This window comes from Ambystoma mexicanum, chromosome 13 (assembly GCF_040938575.1).
Source record: "Ambystoma mexicanum isolate Mex_15411 chromosome 13, UKY_AmexF1_1, whole genome shotgun sequence".
Lineage (NCBI taxonomy): Eukaryota > Metazoa > Chordata > Amphibia > Caudata > Ambystomatidae > Ambystoma > Ambystoma mexicanum.
Genome location: NC_090938.1, coordinates 484,148,506 through 484,171,126, shown reverse-complemented (window position 1 = coordinate 484,171,126; position 22,621 = coordinate 484,148,506). Strand labels below are relative to the sequence as shown.

The 22,621-nt window shown below is 48.6% G+C and overlaps 1 protein-coding gene across 6 annotated transcripts in view; it reads left to right on the top strand.

Moving 5' to 3' along the window:
* The window catches only part of TANC2 (tetratricopeptide repeat, ankyrin repeat and coiled-coil containing 2), a 3,436,361-nt gene that overhangs the window by 3,035,644 nt on the left and 378,096 nt on the right, over positions 1-22,621 (top strand). For all 6 annotated transcript variants that reach the window (XM_069634135.1, XM_069634134.1, XM_069634133.1 and 3 more), the window contains one exon: positions 143-265. In XM_069634135.1, coding sequence (XP_069490236.1) covers positions 143-265 — 123 coding nt within the window. The remainder of the gene's footprint in view (positions 1-142; positions 266-22,621) is intronic.

Below are 22,621 nucleotides of genomic sequence, written 5' to 3'. Positions count from 1 at the left end.
ACCTCCTAATGCCTGTCATATGTTGTGACTAGAAGCACTACGAGAAATCCAGGATTCTTAGCTAAATTAAACGTATGTGTTTCCAAATGTAGGTGCACAACTGCTCAAAGTGATAATTCTGTGGTTTTTTTCTGTTGTATAGGGTTTAAGTAAAAAAGTTGGGGTTTCCTCGTCTATTCTGCAAGGTCTATGGATTTCCTACAGTACGGAAGGGCTTTCTATGGCACTGGCCTCTTTGCGAAATCTCTACACTCCAAATATCAAGGTAAAGTATGACAGATGGTTGTTCAATAGGTGTCCACAACCTTAATCTAAACCTCTCTGCCCATTTTCTGTCTTGTTAGAGAGCACTGTCTGAGCAATGGCTGAATTAGGGGGCCGCACCCCCAGGTGCATGCCGTTTTGTGTAACCATTGAGATAATAGTCCCAGGATTAGAAGGCCAAGCTGACGATGGCAAAGCTTTGAGGTTGCAGCTGTGTACATGCAAATGTAGTGGCGTAATCCTAATTTGAGGTTGTATGACATTACCATTGGGACTGTGTGTGAAAATCAGAGAGGTCAGACTTTGCCTGTGAAGCAATGGATTGTTCAATTTCCCCACATTGGAGCAGTTGCGAAGCAGTTATATGAAAGTGAGTATTCTTAGTCGACATTTTCATACATCTTTTTTTGCCAGCTTTACTTTTCTCCTCAACTGCCCACCAGAACATTCCTTGGGCTACACAAATCTCGTTTGAAGGGGAATGAACCCCATTTTCAATTGCCACCCTACTTGGTGATCTTGGAAACAACATCAAACAAACCTTTTTGATTATTCCATGAGGTGCAGCAAACCACTCAATCTGCATGCCAACCCTTTCAAATTATGCTCTCCAGTGAGAGCCAAGAACGCAATCAAACTGTGGCTCTTGAATGCCTGAAATAAATCAATGAGTAGCAATGTTGTCTTTCTTTAAGCAATTATAAGTGAAGTACACAAATATGATAGTAAAGTAGTCGCAGTTGGTGTATGTATCACCTTATTAGATGAACTGATACTAAGTACGCTTTAAATACTTTTCTTTCCTCTTGAAAGAAAGGGGAAGCTATTTCAAATCAAGAAAATAACTCTACTGTTCTATTTATTTTTGTCAGGTAATTTTGAAACATTGTTTTGCAACCCTCTCCTATTAACGCTATCTGAATGGCAAAAGAAAGTGCAAGATTTTTATTTTATTATTAATGAATCCGACTTGAATATAGTGATCATTTCATCAGTGACTCCTCTCCAATACAGAGCTTGAAGGGGAGATGGGTTTAAACATTGAAGAATTCTGTTTCAGGAGTGGTCATAGACTGTCTAAATTGCTTACCTTGGAGCCTGGCAACTTGGGCCTAAATTCCAGCATCAGCACTTGACCAGGAAATCGTTTTATTCTGGGTGAATCCCTTTGTCTCCCTGGGCCTCAAACTGTAAATGATGTAAACATGTCACAAAAAGGAACCAGTGTCCTGTCTAGTACTTTCTCGGTTACATGCCCTGCTCTCCCTATTACATCGTGGTCTGATTCAGAGACCACACACGGTCATCAGACATGCTCTTGCTACAGTAAATGTCCACTGCCAAAAACTGTTCTGCTCCGTGAACACAGAAATCTGTTTGTGTTTTTATTTAAGGAAGGAAAGGGTAAGATGTCAGGATGGTAGCTCTAAATATCAGGGTCTAACAATAGTGGAGGGCAAGTGAGCCTCACCCAAGCGTCAACAAAAGTAAGGACTTATTCTCTTGCTGCAAAGGGTTTTCTCAATGTGGTGTTCTGTGTCCCAATGTTCAAAGTAATCCAACTCCGATACTTGGTGCAAACCAAAGTATCCACACTCTCTCAACATCTCCACAGAACCCAAAAGTGACACAAAAAAAATGTCCTCTCGTCAAGTGGGGTGTTGTTGTTCCTTGCAACCGCTGACAGAAGGGAGGCCATTTTGTCTTCTGACCTCTTCTCGAGAAGCAGGTTTTCCCCAGCCTCGGGCCCACAGCCCTTGGGCAGACAGGATTTTTGGGGGGTTCTCCTGGCTACTGCTTCCCAGGGGTTCTCCTCACCACTCTCTTCTTGTGGAGAAGCAAGGGACACTTGCCAGGCTGGGCCCAAGTACGACACCTCTGATGTGGTCTGGTTCACCCTGATGGGGTTTGGAGGAGAAGCGTGGCCCTACTCTTCCACTCCACCCACTTCTGCTCTTGATGTTCATCTCAGGGCCCCTTCTCCATCCGGGCTATGCATCTGGTAACCTCTCTGCTCTCTGGTGTAGTGACACAATCATGTTCCTCCACCCACCTCTACAGTCCTCCCTAGACAGACCTGGTTCTCCTGAGTCCCCCTACTCTTTGTGTCTAATAGTGTGGCTGGTCCTCCTCCTCCCTTCTCGGGACTATCCCAGTTCATCCCCGGCAGACAATACATCTCTTTTCCTTTCTCCTGAGGAGGGCAGGCTCTTTTCCAGCTTCTGTGAATAATTAGCTCTCCGCTGACGCTGTTCCTCTTTCTTGTTACAGCTTTCTCCTAGATCTAAGTCTCCTCTTGGACCTCTCTACAAGAACTCTTTCTTCATTGGCCCTGCTCCTTCTCCTCAAAACGAATCTCCAGCTGAATATCTCCTTATTTCTTCCTATTAAAGGTGACCTCTCTCACCTTTCCCTCATAATCACTATCTCACCCTTTTTGACCCAGATAGTATCTCCATCCTTCCGATTTTAAAAAAATGTTTCATTTCCTTTCCCTGATTGTATCACATTTTAGCTCTCTCCAACAGTATCTCATTCTTGCCTCACCATGATGCGATCTCCTGTTATCTTTCCAACAATATCTCTCACTTTCTCCTCCAAGATGGTATCTCCCAGCTTCTTCTGTCCAACAATAACTCCCTCTTACATATCTTACTAACCCAATATCTTCCTGCTTCACACTCTCTTTTTGCAAAAAATGGTATCCCCTTCTCTTCTCGAGTAGTTTCTCCCTCTGTTTTCAACAAAACAAAATCTCTCTACACTCCCCTCCGTGCCTCTCCTGCCTTAGCACACACCAGTCTCCTTTCTTGCCATGTCTCCACCCACAAGCTCTCCACACTCAAGGTTTCCACTACTGGGGACCTCCATGGTTAGCTGCTCTCCTCCTGCTCTCTCCCACGGAAGGTCACCTACTGACTGAGCTGGCTTTGCTCCTCAGAAGTGCTGGTGCTTAGGCCCATATCTTTCCTCTATGTAGTATAGACTGGGGTGGCTTGTCATTAGGTTATGTGCCTGTGGCCATGCATGCTGAAAGTGGGTGGACCTGAGGGTATATCAAGACTTGCCACCATCTTGGATTTTAAAATGGTCCTGAACACCTGTGTGATCTTTTCTTCGTGTCAGGAGCCCTGCTTGTATTTCCTGTATCTATTGTGTTCCCCCTTTTCATCATCATGTAAATCTGAAGTCCGAGAAATATTTGGTAAACAAGGGAAGCTGTTTGAACAGACTTTTTTTCATCATGGAGACATAGCAACTTTGTAATCTCCACGACGCAGGTAGGAGTTAAAGAACAGTGTTTGTTAGTTTGTTTGGTTGTGCTGGCAATGCGTGAAAGTGTCATTGTGTTCCAAACTGTTAAGCATTACTTCAAATCAGTGCTTGAGTTGTCCTCTTTAGAATCGACTTCCATCAGCCGAATAAAGAAATGTATCTGAGCCCTTGTCAAGGGAACTTTGCATATTGTAACTCCTTCCCTTAAGGGGAAAGAGTTCATTTCTACGCTGGGAGTTTGGATCTGGCTGGAGCGAGGGAGAGTTCAGTCCTTCGCTTTTTCAGGCACAGGGGGTATTGCGGTGCCAAAGGAGCGGGCCCTGGGGTGCCAAAGGAAAGGGCCCAAGATGATCTAGAGAGCCTTCCTATGAATACCCCCTGCATGCATGTAAGCAACATTGTCCCATGTCTTGCATCGGAAATAATACTTTTAAAAGAATCCCTTCCTGTTCTTCACTTTGATTTGTTGATAGAGAATGTGAAGACGTTTCTCCAGTGATGACTTTAACAGCCACCTCATTCTTAACCTGAAATGTGCTTTTCCGATAGAAGCATTCAAATAGCGTTTGGACGCATGTCTAATAACATCACTAGTTATGTTGCAGGAGAGCGAGAAGTTAGCTAACATGAATGAGCAGCAGTAGATTGTGGCCTAGACCTTCTGGAGGCTCATTTCGCAGGCCTTTTAATCACTATGCTTAGTACAGAAATACTGGTCTGCTAACTTTGCTTGCATCATAAACTTAAAACATCGAGAATGTATACTTTCCCACGGTTAGTTTGCGAGGTGACGTTGCTTGTGACCTGCTCATGCTGTCTTGTTTGTAAGGAGACAGTATAGTTAAAGCTGGTCTACAAATAGGATTCTTACATTTTACATTTTCTTTACCTGCTGAAGTTCTGGGGCATTCCCGTTCTTTCATGATTATTTCTATGATTAACACCCTTGCAGGCTCCAAGTAGAATGTAGATCTGCCACAAAGGGAGCCGCTGCTTTAAGCAGAAGCTTGTACAAATACATCTTAATGTGGTTTGTCTGAAAGAATGTTGCAGCATGATGTTATCAATTATATTTGTGATGTCATGGGTGTTAGTCTTAGCAGTGCACAGTGGTGGGATGAGTTATGGTTGCTTAGGTTACCATAACTGGCGAATTTCAGTTTTTTTTGTGGGTTGACTTGTAACCATAATGTGGATAGGTTGTTATTTGTGCAAAGTAAGTGTAATGTTCCTTTCAAGTACTTGTTGCACTGAATTTGATAGGTTTCTCTTAGGGCAACTGAAACATATCATTCCTTTAACAACTTTATTGTCAGTGAACTTCATAGCTTTTTAGTAGTGCAACTTACCCATAACGTCCCTTTAGCAATGTTTTTTGTCAGTGAATTTCATGGGTTTCTACTAGTGCATTTAAAGCATAATGTTCCTTCAGCAACATTTTTTCAGTGAATTGCATAGGCTATTAGCAGGATACCCTTACTTTTTGAAGATGTATTGTACAACATACTGAACCTGTGGGCACCATGTTAATGTGCACAGCAGTCTTGGAGTATGCGTCTGGTCGCAGACTAAAGGTGGCAGCCAACCTGCTAAGAAAGGCAAGGGCTCTCTTACATAGTGGTACCATTCAGCAAACACAAGGAACATATGCAAGCAGCGGCATGTACATAAATTGCAAGGTAAGATAGAGTAGGGCTGGGATCCACCAGGGGGCGCCGAGATGTACTGACGCATCTCAGCGCGTCTCCCAATCTGGGCATCGTTCGCGGGACCTGAGCCCCCCCCCGACACCCCCGGAGTGAGGAATCGCCACTACCCCCACTAATACTACGGTCCCGAGCACCCCCAGCCCAAGTTTGAGGTCCCGCGGAGACCTAGATCCGGAGATCGCAGCTCGAGAACTTCGAACGAGGGAGGCCCCTCCCCCCGGCTGCCCCGCGGCACCGCGTAGGAGCAGCGTTGAGCCCGGGCTCGAATCCGGCCAACAGAGGCCCAGACGACCCCGGCGGGCGATCCCGCCACCCATCCGACAGCGCCGGAGGCCGGAGAGACGTGCCTGGAAGCCGCCGCGGTTGCCCTGGAGGCGCAGCAGGGCGGCACCGCAAGAGGGGGACCCAGGCTGCGCTCCGCTCCGTAAGACGGGAGAGGAGCGTGACAAGGCCTACGCAGGACAACAGCCCGCAGGCTCTTGGGGTAAGGAGACTCGGCCCTGCTCTAGACGGAAGGCGGGGGCCCCAGGAGACCTGAGGAGGGGGAAGGCCAACTTAACATAAAAATAATATAATTAAAAATAATTATAAGGGGGGAAAAAAAAGAAAAAAAAAAAAAATATATAAAAAAGGAATAAGCGGACAGCGAAGAGCCCCCTGAGCGGTGAACTGGTCTTCTGGATTGCGCGGGGCCTAGCAGAGCGGACGCCCTCCCCCTTGATTCCACGGCGGGGCGGGTGAGGGTCCCCGAAAAACAATAACCCACATCCCGCCCCGAACATAGCAGAACTGAGAGTTTCTCAGCGACCAATACAGACGGGGGAGGACAACCCCAGGGGAAGTGAAGAACCCGGGTGAGGTTCTATGAGCTGGAGGTTAGCCCTACAACAGTTCCGTCGCCCTCACTCACCCCCTGAGCCTCGGAAGGCCTCTGGAATGGCGGCCCAAACACAGCAGGAGTCCGTGGACGCTGGCACGGTTTCTAGGGGGATGACGGCCCTGCTGGAGGAAATCAGAGGCCTCTGAGCTGATATTGCCCTCAGGCTAGACTCCCTAGACAAAAAGGTGAACACTATAGACGACAGGGTGCAGGCATTGGAGAACAACACAGCCTCGAGTGACATTTTCGAGACGCAATTTGACAGGCGCCTGTCGGAATTGGAGAGAAGAGAAGAGAAATGTTCCCTAAAAATGGATGACCTGGAAAATAGGGAACGTCGCTGCAACCTACGCTTCCTGGGCTTCCCGGAACAAGATGGGGAAACCCAGGCAGACATTGTCAAGGCAATCCACGCGGTGGTGAGGGTGCTCTTTGAAGGGTCCAACACCAACGAACCCACAATTGACAGGGCCCACAGAGCGGGGGCGTCCTCCAGAGGCCCCAGATCAGTATTAGTACGCTTCCACTACTTTTCCGAGAAAAGCAGAATCCTTGAGCTTGCTCGCAAGAAAGGCCCGGTGGAATGGGAAGGGGCCCAGATATCGGTATATCAAGACTTGTCGGCTTTTACCCTAGCGAGACGCCGCCTTTGCTCCCCTCTGACAAAAATGCTCCAAGCCAAGGGAGTCCGCTACAGGTGGGGGTATCCATTCTCACTCTCTTTCGAGCTCGAGGGATATAAATATGCTTTGATCACCGAAGATGACATTCAAAGAGTGACGGGTGAACTCCTAGACAGTTCAGGCCTGGAAACGGGAGACCGGGATCGGGAGCGCATCCCGTTGGGCCCAAAGGGAAACAAAGCTCCTAAGGAAAGGCGCAGAGTACGAGGCCAGAGAAAATTCAGGAGAGTGGCCCCAACATCACCGGACCCGCAGATTGACTGAAGCGAGCTAATGGTGTCCGACGAATAACTCATTTATTGTTACTGTGATGGGGGATATTGGCATTTCTTCTTTTTTCCTCGCTTTGTATTGATCCCGGGAGGGAGAGAGGGGGGGCTCGAATGGGTGTTAATGTTGAGTTCTAAAGCCCGGAGGGGGGAGACACGGGTGGCCTGTTGTGTGATTTAGGAACAATGTCTCAACACAACCAGGCGATCAGGGGGGAGGGGGGTGGGGGGAGAGAAGGGGAGAAGTTGGGGTGTTGGGGGAACTGTTATAGCGCGCCAAGGTTTGGGGACCCGATCATACACCGGGGACTGTCACTAGCCCTCAGGGAAGTACAAAAGCATTATGGGAGTAACGACGCTTGCGTCTCTGAAATTGGAGTAATGAGCTTCATACTGTGCCCTAATGGATGATTCACTCCAATCCTTGTCAGTGGGGACCTTAAATGTCCGGGGTCTCAACTCGCCTACCAAGAGGTCTCTGCTCATACGGGAATTCTCAAGGGCGAGGTTACACGTTCTCTTTGTGCAAGAAACTCACTGGGTTCGGGGAAAGGAGCCCAAGCTCAAGGCTAAACACATAGAGCAGATGTACACTGCCTCCACCCAGTCAAAGAAGAGAGGAGTAGCCCTACTGGTATCCCCCGAGGCTCACTTTGGGTTTAAAACGTCTAAGGCAGACCCGGAAGGCCGGTATCTCATGGTAAAAGGGGATGTGCGGGGACGTTTGTTTACTTTGGTTTGCATTTATGCCCCAAATGAAGCGCAGGACACCTTTTGGGAGAACATGAAGGGGACGATAATGGCATTCGCGGAGGGCACCCTCCTGGTGGGAGGGGATTTTAATATGGTGTTGTGTCCCGAGAGGGATAGGAAATCGATGAACCCTTGCCCCAACAGCCGGCTCCACAAAAAGTTGGCACTAGCCTTTCAGGAAGTGAATGGGGAATTGGGGTTGTGTGACACGGGTGCACCCAAGAAAGGCATGAACCCCAGCTACACGTTTTACTCTAGACCCCATGCTGTCTTCTCACGCATAGACTATATTCTGGTAGACTCATCACTGCAGGAAGAGGTCGCGGGTGCTGGGGTGGAGACCGTCCCCTGGACGGATCATGATATGGTTAAGATTAGGATCGGCCTCCCCCCGGCCCCTGTAACCGGATCCCGTTGGAGCTGTAACGATCTTCTTCTACATGACAAGGAAACACGCCAAACCCTCCTGACAGCCATAGAAGACTATTTCACCCTTAACGACAACGGGGAGGTTAGCACCAGTGGAGTATGGGAGGCATTTAAGGCAACGATTAGGGGTACCCTGATCGGCATCGGAGCGGGGAAAAAAAGGGAGAGGGACCGGGAAGAGAAGGATTTGAAAAGCAAGATAGAGGCCATTCAACCGGGCGGTAAACTAAAAACACAGATGTTTCCTGGGCAATGGGAGGAATTGCAGAAGCTGCGCACCAGATTGGCCGACCTTCAGGTGGGGCAAATAGAAAGGAAGCTCTCATTCTTGAAACAAAAGTATATGGAAAAGGGGGAAAAGGCCGATAAGATTCTGGCCTGGAGACTCCGCGAACTTAGGAGTAGCAGGAGAGTAAATTCAATCCGCTCACCGGATGGGAACTCAACCGCAAGGGACTCCAAAATAACTGACCAATTTAGGCTATACTATGAAAAACTGTATAGCTCAGATTATGGGGGGGACGGGATGGATGTTGATAGATTCCTGGATTCCCTCCCTGCCCGGGCCTACTCCCAGAGAAGGCAGACACCCTGGAAATCCCCATCTCTCCGGAGGAAATCGTCGACACGATCTCCTCCCTAAAGAGTGGCACTGCCCCGGGAGATGACGGCTTCTCGGTTAAATTTTACAAGACCTATAGATCTACGCTCGCCCCCTTTCTGGCCAAATTGTTCAACTCTGCACTTAGACAAGGTACCCTCCCGCCCACGATGATGTCAGCCTTAATAGTGGTTTTACCTAAAGAAGGCAAAGACCCAGCTTTTTGCCAATCTTATCGCCCCATATCGCTGCTAAACACCGATGTTAAAATATTGGCCAAACTTTTGGCGAATAGATTGGCAAAACTCCTCCCTACCCTCGTACATGGGGACCAAGTGGGCTTTATCCCGGGGCGCCAGGGGTCAGATAACATAAGAAAGACTCTCGACCTTATGCACGAGGCTTCCGAACAGGGAGTGGAGGGATACCTCCTTTCGCTCGACTCGGAGAAAGCCTTCGACCGCGTCGAATGGCCCTACATGATCAAAGTTCTTCGGAAAATGGGACTGGGAGATAATTTCTGCGGGTGGGTCGCGGCATTATACAACTCGCCCTCGGCGAGAGTGTTAGTTAACGGGGGTACTTCAGAGCCCTTTTCCCTTTCCAGGGGCACCAGACAAGGATGCCCCCTATCACCCCTTTTATATGCTCTGGCCATGGAGCCCCTGGCCATAGCGATTAGGAGCGACCCGGAAGTTACGGGATTACGGTGTGGTGAGTGTGATTTTAAACTGTCCCTATTCGCAGATGATATACTCTGTTATCTGACTAACATTCATAGATCCCTTCCGAGGCTGTTTGACCTTATACGCTCCTTTGGCTCCTTTTCGGGGCTGAGAATAAATGCGTCCAAATCAAGCATCATGCCCATGGGCCCGGGAGAACTAGATATCGGAAACAATACCGATATTCTGGGGGTTAGAATCGAGCGAGAATCCACAGTTTACCTGGGCACCTGTATTCCCAGAGATCTGTCACATATATACCAGAGCAACTTTCCTGATATTCTCGCCCGGGTTAGTAGGGATCTCAAGAGATGGGCTCCCCTCACACTCTCCTGGATCGGACGCATGGTTACAGTGAAAATGAATATACTACCTCGCCTTCTCTATCTCTTCTCCGCCCTTCCCATTGTGATACCCGAGGCCTTCTTTGACGTGCTCCAGTCTCGTGTCCTACAATTTATCTGGAATGGCAAAAGACCCAGGGTTAAAACCTCCACTCTGACCCTCCCAAAATCCCAGGGTGGCTTTGGACTCCCCGACTTTAGACTCTACTACAAAGCAGCTCAGCTTAGGGTAATGTTGGAGCATATGAGGGACGACATGCGCACGTATTGGACTTACATTGAAGACAACCACGCTCACCCGAAAAAGGTCAGGGACTACCTATGGGCCTCTCCCAGGTCCCTCCCCCCACAGCTCAGGACACATCCCACTCTTGCAGTCCTCTGGTCGCTGTGGAAACCCAGTAAAGCTAATAAATTGTTGACTTCGTGGCCCTCTCCACTGACATCGCTCTGGGGCCCACCCATTGACCTGGGCAGGAGGGGCTTCCGAGACACCCAGGCTTGGTCCGACATGGGCCTGGAAAGAATCTCCCAACTCACACGGGAAGAAGGCTTCATCGAATACGATAGCTTGAAGGAGGCCCTGATGGATAGGCCCCCCACGGTTTTTGAATTTCTGAGGCTCAAAGGGATACTCACCCAGCCACTGTGGTCCGGACGCCTTAGTCGCCCCCTCACCCCTCTCGAACTTATTCTGGCCAAGAGTACATCGCGTAAAGGTTCGTTGGCTACATTCTACAGTGTACTGAATACGGCGGACCTAGAGGGTAGACAACCCTTCAAGCGCATATGGGAAGAGAGGATGGGAATGTCAATAGATGACCACACTTGGAGGGCGGTTTTTAAGTGTATTTTCACGGGTTCCCTATATACAGCAGCCATGGAACATAACTTTAAAATCCTACACTCTTGGCATCGCCCCCCAGCTTTGTTGTCAAGGATGTACCGGGATGTTTCCCCTTTCTGCCCCAGGGGGTGCCACCAACGGGGAACCTGGTTTCACATGTGGTGGAACTGCCCGTCCATACAGGTTTATTGGACGGAACTACTTAGCTGGATTAAGGATATTGAGGGTTATGGTCCATCGCTGCACCCATTGGAAATCCTACTGGGCTCCCCCATGCCGGAGTCGGAAGTGAATGCGTTCCCTAAAGTCATTGGTGCTATGTTACGGGCAGGAAGGCTGGCACTCGCACAAAAATGGAAGAGTGGCCTGGCCCCTTCCAAAGAGGAGTGGCTATGCAAACTTAGGGCGATTTTCAGCTACGAAAAACTTACTGCATTAGCAAATGACACTATGTCTGACTTTACACAAGAATGGACAGCAGTGCTGCTGCACGACGATTGTACCTCTATGCGTTTATAATAGAGGGATTGTACAAAGGCTTACTCTACACAGGGTCTCATGCCCCTTGGAGGCCGAGTCTGACCCTGGCCTATCTTTTTCTTGGTACTACCCCACTGTTTCAAGGAACATGTTTTACTACCAAGTGCTACGCAAGTGTACTCCCTTATGCTTAAAGTAGTTGCATCTTCTCTAAACCTGGCATGCTCATCGCTTGGGGGGAGGGAGCGGGAGGGGGGGAATTGGGATTGGGAGTTAAGATAATGGGGGTTTAAATCAGAAAATGTTACCGACAATGTGATTTCTTTTGCATTAATTGCTGGTTGAAAGGGCCGCGAGGTCCACTTTGCTATGTCCATTGTCAATAAAAACATATTTAAAAAAAAAAGATAGAGTAGGGCTGCAAACTGTGTACTTATGAAGCAAACAGCACAAAGGCATAGGGACTACAGCGTAACGGAATACACCAACAACAGAAGTGACGTCTCCCTTCAACAATCTTACCTCACTGCTACTGTGCATGGGACCAAAGAACGAACGGCCAGAGTAAGGACGGCAAAGTACTAAGACCAGAACATCACTGCAATGTAGCAAGCACATTACATGTTGTCTGATAATTGCGCAGGTGGTGCAGTATACAATAGTACAGAAGCAGAATGTTTTTTTTTTATACGTAGCAATGGCAAGCACCTTACAGTGGCTGGAAGAAAATTTCCCTCATGACGCAGTGATTTACGATAGTAACCCCATTGGTACGCACAGTAGTGTGAAACGTAAATTATGTAATATATATTGCTTCATGTATACCTAACACATTTTATTTTCTGTAAGAGAACATATCGGAAAGGGAAGCAAGGCAGCACAAGCGGCATCCCTTCCACAACAGCATACGGGCATAGGAAAGGAAAGAAACTCTGTAAATAGCAAAATGGACAGCCTGGAAGCCAAAATGGAAAAATTGGTGAACAATTGTGCCGCCTTTAAAAGATGTGTAACTGAAGGGTAAGCTCATGAATAAGTGGAAGGACTTGAGAGCTAATAGTACATGAAACGAGTAGGGAGGCGTCCTGCCACTTGTTTTTAGATCTCTTTACCTATACATTTTGGTAAAGGGTGATTATTTAGCATGCAAAAATAGGATTTGGCAACAGCTTTATTACTTAGCTAGCTGTCAAAGGATATTCTAAAAAGATGAGCAAAAGAGGCCCTTGGATTGCCACATTTTTTAATTTTCTTTTTAAGAAAAAAAGGGATTACTTAGTGCTAGTAGCTGCACAACATCATCTATGCAATTAATTTTACAAGAAGATGTATAGGTGTTTTTTAAGGTACACCGTTCGTCAAAATACATTCATTTTCTCATTTTTAGAAGTGCATTTGAGAAAGGAACAGAAAACAAACATGTTTATGGCAAACAACTTGAAAAATACAAAAAAATTAATAAACAAATGAAAAAACCTAGAACCATCATTCACAAAGTTTTTTGTCTTAAGTAAATAATAAGTGCAAGACAACTGGTGTCTGTAAGTTCTTAGGAAAACAGGGACCTAGTCTTTGGTCTACGTCTGGAGACAGATCAACTTATGGACGGGATTGGAGGAAATAAAGCCTTCAAACTTATTTAGTCCCGTGACGTTTCGGCTTAGAGCCTTCTTCTTGGGCCTTGACTTGGTCACCCCTGTGTGTGGTAAACGAGAAAAGGTATTAAATAGAAAATACATAAAAATGCGGGGCAAACTTGCTATTAGGTGCATCTCTATAAAGGGATGAGTCTAGTGCTAGTGTGGCCTGCATGCATTAAAATAATTAAAGACCAAGTGGGGGTACAACATTTGCAGTTGTCCTGTGGCTTGCTGTAGCTCACTCACTGACCTGGACAAGTGTGCTTGGTTTAGACTGGCTCCACGTGGTTGGAGGCACAGTGTACAATTGGGCTGTGAGACCGCCGTTCTCAGCGGGATTGATAGTAGAATATGGGCGGATCCACTGTCACAGCTTCTTTGGTTAAGAATGTGCTTGAGGAGGCAAAAGAGAGAAAAGAAAAAGAAGACAACAATGTGTGTCTCATTGATATTCTAATGTGGGCTGATAGAACATATGCCATATAAGGGAGCCCCAATTACCTTGGCGCACGTCCAAGTGCATTCAAATGGGTGGTTCTGCGCTGGTAGTAGCAGGGGGGGAAAACCCTTGTGCCTGCAACTTAGATAATGAAGTATAGGTAGGGAGGCGCGGTTGTGTTCACAGTCCTAGGGCCCTTGGATCTGCGTCGGAACCGTCTATGGGGGACTGCTTAGTGCCCCTGAAACAAGCAGAAAAGAAATCGTAATCAATTAGTGTGAAAGCAATTAAGGACTCGTGGGAATGGATATGCGCGGGCTAACCAGTCCATATGAAGGAGACTGGTATTACGGTGGAGGACTAGTGGACAGGAGGGCAGAATGTAAAGTACTGCTGTTCCTGTTCACAGTCCGTCTATCATTGTATTGTGTCTTTACCTGGGGCGCTTGATTTTGGCTCGAGGTCGTTATGTGTCGCTCCGCAGCTACTGTTGTTCGCGTAGCTTCAGTGGAGGGACTGAGCTGTGCGTATAATTTAGGAAGTGCGCATGCGCGTGAGACCAGTGTCTAAGAACCGCGCATGCGCATTTAGAATTCTGTCTCTAAGTTGTCATGGCACCCGCTTGTATACGTGCGGGAGCCTAGCACTCGCAATCATGAAGATTTTTGCTGTGGTGGCGAGGTGCATGCTCGAAGTAAGGTTTGGAGGGGAGTCTGTGTATGGGGTCCTCTCGGGTTATTAGTAAGTTCACATGTCAACACAAACTAGCTATGCAGACATTTATCTAGAAATCACCCTCTTCAGCAAAATAGCGCACATATTGTCATACTTATAAAATGAAATAAAAGTACATTGCTTCTTTAAGGCTATCACAGGCATTGTAGACAGTCGGTTTTACAGCAGACATAGTTGTGAATATACATGCAGAGTTCAAAACTATCACAGGTAATTATGATCTTAAACCTGGTCGGGCCATATTTTCAGATAGAAGGCCAAGTGAACAAAACAATTATATAATCACAAACAACTTGTTCGTTTTGGATTCATGGATTACAGCCCCTATTTGGCATCTTAGTGATGTATGTTAGGAACCAGGTAGCCTAGAGAAGGGGGGGGAAAGGAAGGGGGGGGGGGAAGGGGGAAGTATCCCTACTGCCCATGGATGGTTGGTGTGGCCTCATTAAGGCCCTTTGTAATGGTTTTAAGTTTGAAAATCCACCAGAGTTCTTTATGAATAAGAGCATTAGAGGTATTGGTGGTATTAACTACTGTGTCAGCCACCCACCAGCGGATGTCATCTGCGCTGTGTTGAAATTCCATATAATGTGAGACTAGTGGTGCTGTATGGACCCGACATCGGATCCTTGAGCGATGTTCGCCAATTCTCTTGTTGACCTGTCTCTGAGTTTGGCCAACATATCTGAGACCACAGGGGCATTCGATGATATATACCACATTGCTGGTCTTGCAATTAGAGAAGTGTTTGATTTTCCACTCTTTTTCTTCTACCTGGAATGATGTTGTTTTTCTCGTGAATCTACATACATTGCATGTGCCACATGGGTGGTGTCCCAGTATTTCTCTCATATTCCAAAGTTTGGTCCTTTGGGATTTCTTGTTTAGCCTCGCATGGGTTAACAAATCTTTCAAATTTTTGCCTCTTTTGAGGGCCATTCTTGGAATCGGTTCATTTGGAAGACTTAGTTGTACCAGTGGCCAGAATTTCTTAATGATGGTTTTAAGTTTGGTCGTGTTGGGCCCAAAGGTAGTGACACAGGTCAGTAGTTGTTCACTTTCTGTATTGCGCGTTTTCGGGGTGAGTAAAATCTCCCGAGGAGTGTACTGGGCGCGCTTGGTGGTGTTCCGAATAAGTTTCTTCGGATAGCCTCTATTGTGAAGTTTGAGTTGCAGTATACTGGCATGTTTTTTATACTGTTCCAGTTCCGTGCAATTTCGCCTGAGTCTTAGAAATTGTCCAAATGGTAGGTTATTGCGAAGGTTCCTGGGATGGTTGCTTCTGTAATGTAACAGAGTGTTCCTGTCTGTTTCTTTCCTGTAGAGGGAACATATCAGTTTTTCCTCTTTAACCCTGATCTCTAAATCTAGGAAGCTGATCATATGGTTGCTTTTGCTGAGTGTGAATTTAATTTCCTCCGTTCGTTGGTTGGCCCATTCCAAGAATTCCTCCACCGGGGTGTTAATATCTTGCCATATGAAAATGATGTCATCAATGAAGCGGTGCCAATGTGCAATCTTATCCCGGAACGGATTGTGTATATTCAGGATGTGTTGTTGTTCATATTCTGACATAAAGATCACGGCCAAGCTGGGGGCAAATGCTGCTCCCATAGCGGTCCCGCTGACCTGTAAGTAAAAGTCTTCATCAAATGAAAAGAAATTGTTTGTGAGAGCCAGTTCTAAGAGTTCTACTATGAAAGCCGCTGGGACTCTGCTTTGTCTCATATGGTGTATCAAGTGTTGATGGATGCATTCTAATGCTGCATCTTGGGGGATACTCGTGTAGAGACTCGAGATATCCATGGTGACTAGGTGGTCCCTTGTAGGCTGGAATGTCAAGTCTTCAAAAATGGCGATGGTAGCCATGGTGTCTCTTAAAAGATTGCGTACAAGGGTCTATTATGGACAAAATAAAACAGCACTGGCAGACCTGCACGTGTACCTTTTCCCCATGTCACAGCCCGCCATCCCCTCAAAATCCTTGTGATGGGAGACGTTACGGTGTACCTCAATCTCTTCCTCCCCTCACAACCAACTTGTGCAAATCCCCAATTCCCCACAATAAGTATCCACTTCTGCTACCCCCTCACTTTTCTAATGGTGTGTATGAATGTGTGAAAGTAAACGTTGATATTTAAATTGTTGTTGAGTTTTACTCCTACGTCTCGTCCCCTTTCCTCCATACTTATGGCACATTCCTCCGTCCTGTGGGACGGGACCGGAGCACTGTGTAAAAAGCATCACAGTTTTCAAAAATGCGTCCTTCCTCTCTTTTTAAGTGGGGTATCACACACGGCCGTAACCCCGCCCTCCTTAGCTTCACCCATCAGTCCTTTTCTCTGCACGTTCGGGACTGGGCGCACTTGCATCTTCGGAAGATTTTTTTCCTTGCAGTGTCCTTCACTCCTGCTCCGGTTTAGCCATTGCGTAGTAGTCCGTCTATGCCGGTTCGGTTAGATTTTCCTTCTTGTTCTTATTGCGAGCAACGCTTCACTAGGGCGGATCCCCATCCTCTTTGTTTAGAGTGTTTGGGTCCGGATCACGGACTCGTGCTTCTACTGCAATTCCCTTTCGGTCCGGGCACTTCAACGTCATCTGGAGCGGTGGGAGGAGGTGTTTCAGCACATACATCCCCTGCATTTTCAGAGTTTCATCGACGAGAAGAAGAGACGCCCGGTAAGTTCTTTAGTTTTTAGGGCACCCCAACCGGGGGACTCCTTCCCGGGGTCTTCCCGGTCCGGGAGGGGCTTCAAAAGCTCTGTTACCGGGGTTTCCCCTGAGGTGCCTTTCAGGCCTAAAAAAGGTATCAGAGTTTTCTCCGAGGGCCTCTGTGAGGGCCCTGCCTACACCAGATTACAATGCGAGGCCCCTCCTGTGGGGGCTATTCAACGGCCCATCTATACTGAGGCTGGGGGTACTGGAGCTTCCCATACAGACACTGGGGCGCACCCTGTACCGAACCAAGGTTTGAGGCCCCTCGTGAGGGAGCTGGTACCGGACTCGTGTCTGAGGTTCCTCTGTCTGAGGCTAAGGTGACCGACAGAACTGAGAGGCCTGTTAAGGTCTTGTTGGTGAGGTGGATTCCTCATCATTCCCGCCCTGTTGGTGATACCGGTTCTGTCGAGGGGGGCACAGAGTGAGGTCGCTGACCATAATTCCTCTGTTACCAGCGTGGCCGAAGTTCCTCTTTTAGAGACTAATTTGGCTGATAGTATGTCTCAGAAACATCCTAGGCCACACAGTACCGGCTCTGCCGAGGTTCCTTGTATCAAGGCTAAAGTCAAGACCCCTGACCCTTCTGTGGAGACCCCTGCCTCACTCACACATGCGACGCAGTTCTCCTCAGGCGCTGACAAAATGGCGCCCGTTCCCGCACGAACTACGGCGGCCATTTTGGACTTTTCCCTTACACCTACGCCATCGGCGTTGGGTGCTGGGAGCATTTTTTCAGGTGAACATCGTTTTACTTCTGCGCCCTTTCATCCAGTTTATGACTGGAATGCTTGGATGCCATTACCGCACACGGTCTCGCTTCCTGCGGCTTCTGCGCCATTGATCTATGTTAATCTGGCTGGAGAGGGCCCTTCTTGGCAGGCCTCTCCCTTGCGGCCCTGGAGTTACTCCTCTCATGAGAGGCCTCCATCCGCCCCAGTGTCTAAGCCTTCGGCAGAGGATGCTTTTTTCAGTAAATTTCAGAAGCTCATGCACTCTGACCCCATGAAGGAGTATTTCAGAGGTCTTTTTAAGGAGATCTGCCATCCAGTGCCGAATCCTGTGCCAAAGGTTCCTATTGTAGCACCGGTTGTTCCGGCAGCTGTTCCACCTCTACCGGTTGGCCCACCTCCAGCCCTTCCGCCCCTGCCTCCCTTGTCTCCAATAGACAAGTCTTTCGCGGAGCCTGATGTGATGCAGGTCGATCCGGACGTGGTGGATGACACACAAGGGGATCAGGATGGCGATGACCAGCCCCGCTCTGTTAGGGCGTTCCATGACCGGGTACTGGACATGATGGCTCTTCTGGATGTTCCAGTACCTGAGGCATCCCCTCCGCAAGAAAGGGTGCTTTCTGGGGCGTTCACCTTGTCTCCTCAGGATCCCACCGGCTTGTTCTTCCAGAAGGACATTTTGGCCGAGGTCCGCAAGGTCTGGTATAAGCCACACTCTGGACTGCACGTTAACAAAAAGATTGATGCTCGTCATAGGCTTCATACTTCGGAGGAGGTAGCCTTAGCGTCTTGCCCGCTCCGTTCCTCCACAGTGGTGGCGGCTGCCATGCTTCAATCCAGACCGGCTTCAGAGTTGTCTACAGCGGCAGCTCAGATTCTGGCCAAAGAGGACAAGCTGTTTGACTCTTTGGGGAGGAAGATCTTTGCTAATTCTGGCCTGCAGTTGCGCCAGGCGAACGCAAAGCTCATATTAGCGGGGCGAATATGAAAATGTGGAAAGGTCTGTCGGAATTTGAGGAGTTCATTCCTGCGGACAAGCTGAACGATTTTAAGTACTGGCGCAGGATATGCTTGAGGCTGCGGCACATCATGTCGACACCTCGGCTCGGGGTCTCATACTTGGCATGGACACCTCTCGTCAGGCTTGGCTTCATGCCACAAAGTTTTACCAAGGAGGTTCAGGATAAAGTTCTGTACCTGCCCTTTGACGGCAAAGAACTGTTCCATTTGTCAACGGATGTAGAGCTGACTAAGACTAAGGACAGCACCCAGACAGCCAAGTCCCTGTCTGTTCTGGTGAAACCTCCTTTCAGGGCTCAGAGAATGCCCTTGCAGCCTCTGCCGTCCTCAGGTTTTCGAGGGTTTCTGGATCAAAAGACATGTAGAGTCGATCCTCCAGCTGGAAACTCCCGTCAACGGCAAGGCCGATTTTTCTCTCTGTCCTCTGCCTCCTCCTCAGGATCTGGGGGTCTCGCCACCGAGAAACCCGCTAAATGAGGTTTTTTGGCGCACGCACGAGACCCCGGTGGGAGGGCGCATTGCGTCTCACTGGGAGGCGTGGCAGACCATGACCGAGGATTGGTGGGTCTTGTCCGTTGCTTGGGCGGGCTACCTTTTGCCCCTTCCCCCTACTCCACCCTTCAATCCTCCCTTCCAGCAGTCTGGGACGCCGTCCCTCAGAGCCGAAGTCCAGAAGCTTCTGGATCTCAAGGCGGTGGAACCCGTTCCCCTAGGGGAGCGAGGGAAGGGCTTCTACTCCCATCTGTTTACAGTGCCCAAACCCAACCAGGCTGGCCTGCGCACCATCCTAGACCTTTCCCAGTTCAACCTTTCTCTCGCCCAAGAGAAATTCAAGATGATCACCCCCTGTCAGATAAAATCCTCTCTACAGAAGGGCGACTGGCTCAGTATGGTGGACCTTCAGGATGCATGCATGCATATCCTCATTTGGAGCATGCATCGGAAATAACTACATTTTTCCATGGGGGAGGAGCATTTCCAGTTTCGTGTTCTCCCGTTTGGTCTCAGCTCGGCACTGTGTGTCTTTAAGAAGATGATGTCGGTCATCACAGCTTATCTTCTGCTACAGGGTATCCATGTGTATCCGTATTTAGATGATTGGCTGCTGAGCAGTCCTTGTCCACTGAAAGCCTCGAGCAACCTTCAGTCTGTCCTCCAGCTCCTGTTCCACCTTGGGCTGTCGGTGAACTGGCGGAACTCCTTCATGACGGCCTCTCAGGACTTGATTTTCCTGGGTTTTCGTTGGAACACGATCGATTGCAGAGTGTACCTGACTGGGGACAGAATGGCGGATCCATTGGCCACGTGTAGGGTGTTTATGCAGTCGGAGAGCATGTCGGCCTGGTGGTTCCAGAGGTTTCTGGGCCTCATGGATTTGTGCGTGCCGGCTCTTCCTCTTGCTCGTCTCAAGATGAGGCAGACACAGATGGCTCTTCAGAGCTCATGGCTTCAAGCAGTGGACCCAGATTCCAAAATGATACTGGTTCCACCTTTCATGAGGGCGGACCTCTTGTGGTGGTCGTCCCTCGGCAGTCTGTCGGTGGGCGCTCCCTTCCAGGACCCTTGCCCACTTTTGACTGTCACGACGGATTCCTCCCTTTTGGGTTGGGGTGCGACGCTGGATCATCTTCAGGTTTTCGATCTTTGGTCGCCACAGAACAGACAGCTTCATATAAATTATCTGGAGCTCTTGGTGATATTCCTGGCGCTGAAAGCGTTCCAACCCAGCATTGTCAACAGGGTTATCTGTGTCCACACGGACAATGCAGTGTCCATGTTCTATAACAACAAGCAGGGGGGGTACCAGGTCTCCTCCTCGTGTGGATCTTGCCATTCAGATTTGGGATTTGGCCATTCAGCACGGTATCTGGCTGGTAGCAGTACACATCCCGGGCCAGCTGAATGTCACTGCAGATGTCCTCAGCCGACGAGCAATTGTCAGCTATGAGTGGGAACTGAACACGGAGATCCTCTCGGATATTTTTCGCTGTTGGGGCACTCCAGAAGTTGGACCTCTTTGCAACGTCTACAAACAGGAAGCTTCCCCTTTATGCCTCCAGGAACGGGCTCGGAGCCTCCTCACTGGGGGATGCTCTCAAGATTCCATGGCACAACATGAATGCCTACGCTTTTCCGCCCCGTCCTCTGATCCATCGGGCGCTTTGCAAGCAAAGGAACACAGTGAATTGCTCCCTGCTGTTCATAGCCCCTTGGTGGCCGGCCAGGTTTTGGTTTTTGGAGTTTCAGCATCCATCAGTGTGTGCCCGCCACTCGAGCTTCCGCTGGTCCCCGATGTGCTTCATCAGTCAGAGCGATCAGCAGCTGTGGCGCCCCTCCCCACAATCGTTCAGCTTGGTGGCCTGGTGCCTGAGTTCAGATCTTTAGAGCGTTTCAATTTGGCCGCCGATAACATGCGCATCATTCAGGTGGCCAGGAAGCCCTCTACAAGATCTTAGTATAGAAGTAAATGGCTTTGTTTCTGTCACTGGTGTTTGGCTAAGCAGCTGGACCCCAGGGAGGCTACTATCAACATGGTCCTGTCCTTTGTTTCACATCTGGCAGAGTCTGGCATCCATTTCTTGTCCTGCAGGACTTATTTATCGGCTGTTGCCGCTATTTGTCCACTGTTTGACTAATCCAGTCATTAAAAGACACTTTGCGGGCCTGATGCATCTTTATCCTTCTGTTCGCAACCTACATCCAAGGTGGGATTTGAATGTGGTCCTTACGGCCTTGTGTCATAAGCCTTTTGAGCCCAGGGCTACTGTCGATTTTAAGTACCTTTCAAGGAAAGTGTCCTTTTTGATTGCTGTGACTTCGGCAAGGCGTATTAGTGAGCTTCAGGGCTTGTCGTTGGAGCATCCATTCCTTACTTTTCATAAGGATAAGGTTGTCCTGCGAACAAATCCTGCCTTTCTTCCGAAGGTGGTCTCTGATTTTCATCTGAATCAGTCAATTTCATTGCCTGTCTTCTTCCCAGACCCGGCCTCAGAGGCCGAAAGGGTTCTGCACTGCCTGGACGTTAGAAGAGCCCTTAAGTTCTATCTGGGCAGAACATCTGAGCTTAGGAACTCTTTGCAGCTTTTTGTGACCTTTGGAATTTCTGCAAGGAAAGCCGGCTTCGAAAGCGACCATCTTGTGATGGATTGCTGCCTGTATTTCTGAGGCGTATACCATTCAGGGTCTTCGGGCCCCAATGGGAATTCATGCTCATCTTGTGCGGGGCAAGGCGGCTGCCTTTGCCTTCCAAAAATATGTTCCCTTGGGAGACCATCGCGAAAGCGGCTACGTGGGCCTCCCCATCAGCTTTTTGTAAGCATTACTGTCTGGACCTGAGCTCCAGGGCTGATGCTCAGTTCGGTCAAGCTGTGCTTAGGAACCTGTTTCAGTAAGGACTTTTCCATCCACCTGTAATTCCTGTGAGGAGTGCTTGGGAATCTCCCATAAGTATGGAGGAAAGGGGACGGGACGTAGGAGTATAATAAAGTTACTCACCGTAGTGACTACCTTACTCCTAGTCCATAGTCCCCTTTCCTCCATACGCCCGCCCACCGTCCCCTCTAAAAAGTTTCCTCTGTTATTGCTTAAAGGTCATAGACCTGGCGATAGAAAAGGACTGATGGGCGATGCACTGGGTGGAGCTAAGGAGGGCGGGGTTATGGCCGTGTGCAGTACCCTGCGTAAAAAGAGAGGAAGGACCCATTTTTGAAAAATGTGATGCTTTTTACAAAGTGCTCCGGTCCCGTCCCACAGGACGGAGGAATGTCCCATAAGTATGGAGGAAAGGGGACTATGGACTAAGAGTAAGGTAGTCACTACGGTGAGTAACTTTATTAATATGTGGTATTGTTTTTTTGTTTTGTTGTTGCAATGCCGTTATGAATCAGCGGCGCACAGTCCTCATAGGAATGACCGCAATTAAGCAAAAGGGAGGTGTCCTACGCCCACCGCCCCTGCTCCGCCTATCCGCAATGATAATGGAGGCATCCGTACGGCGCCAGTACGACCCGCACGTCATCTTGCGCACCACCTATAATTACGTGTGGGAGCGGACGTTTGGTCGTTGTGCAAGTACACG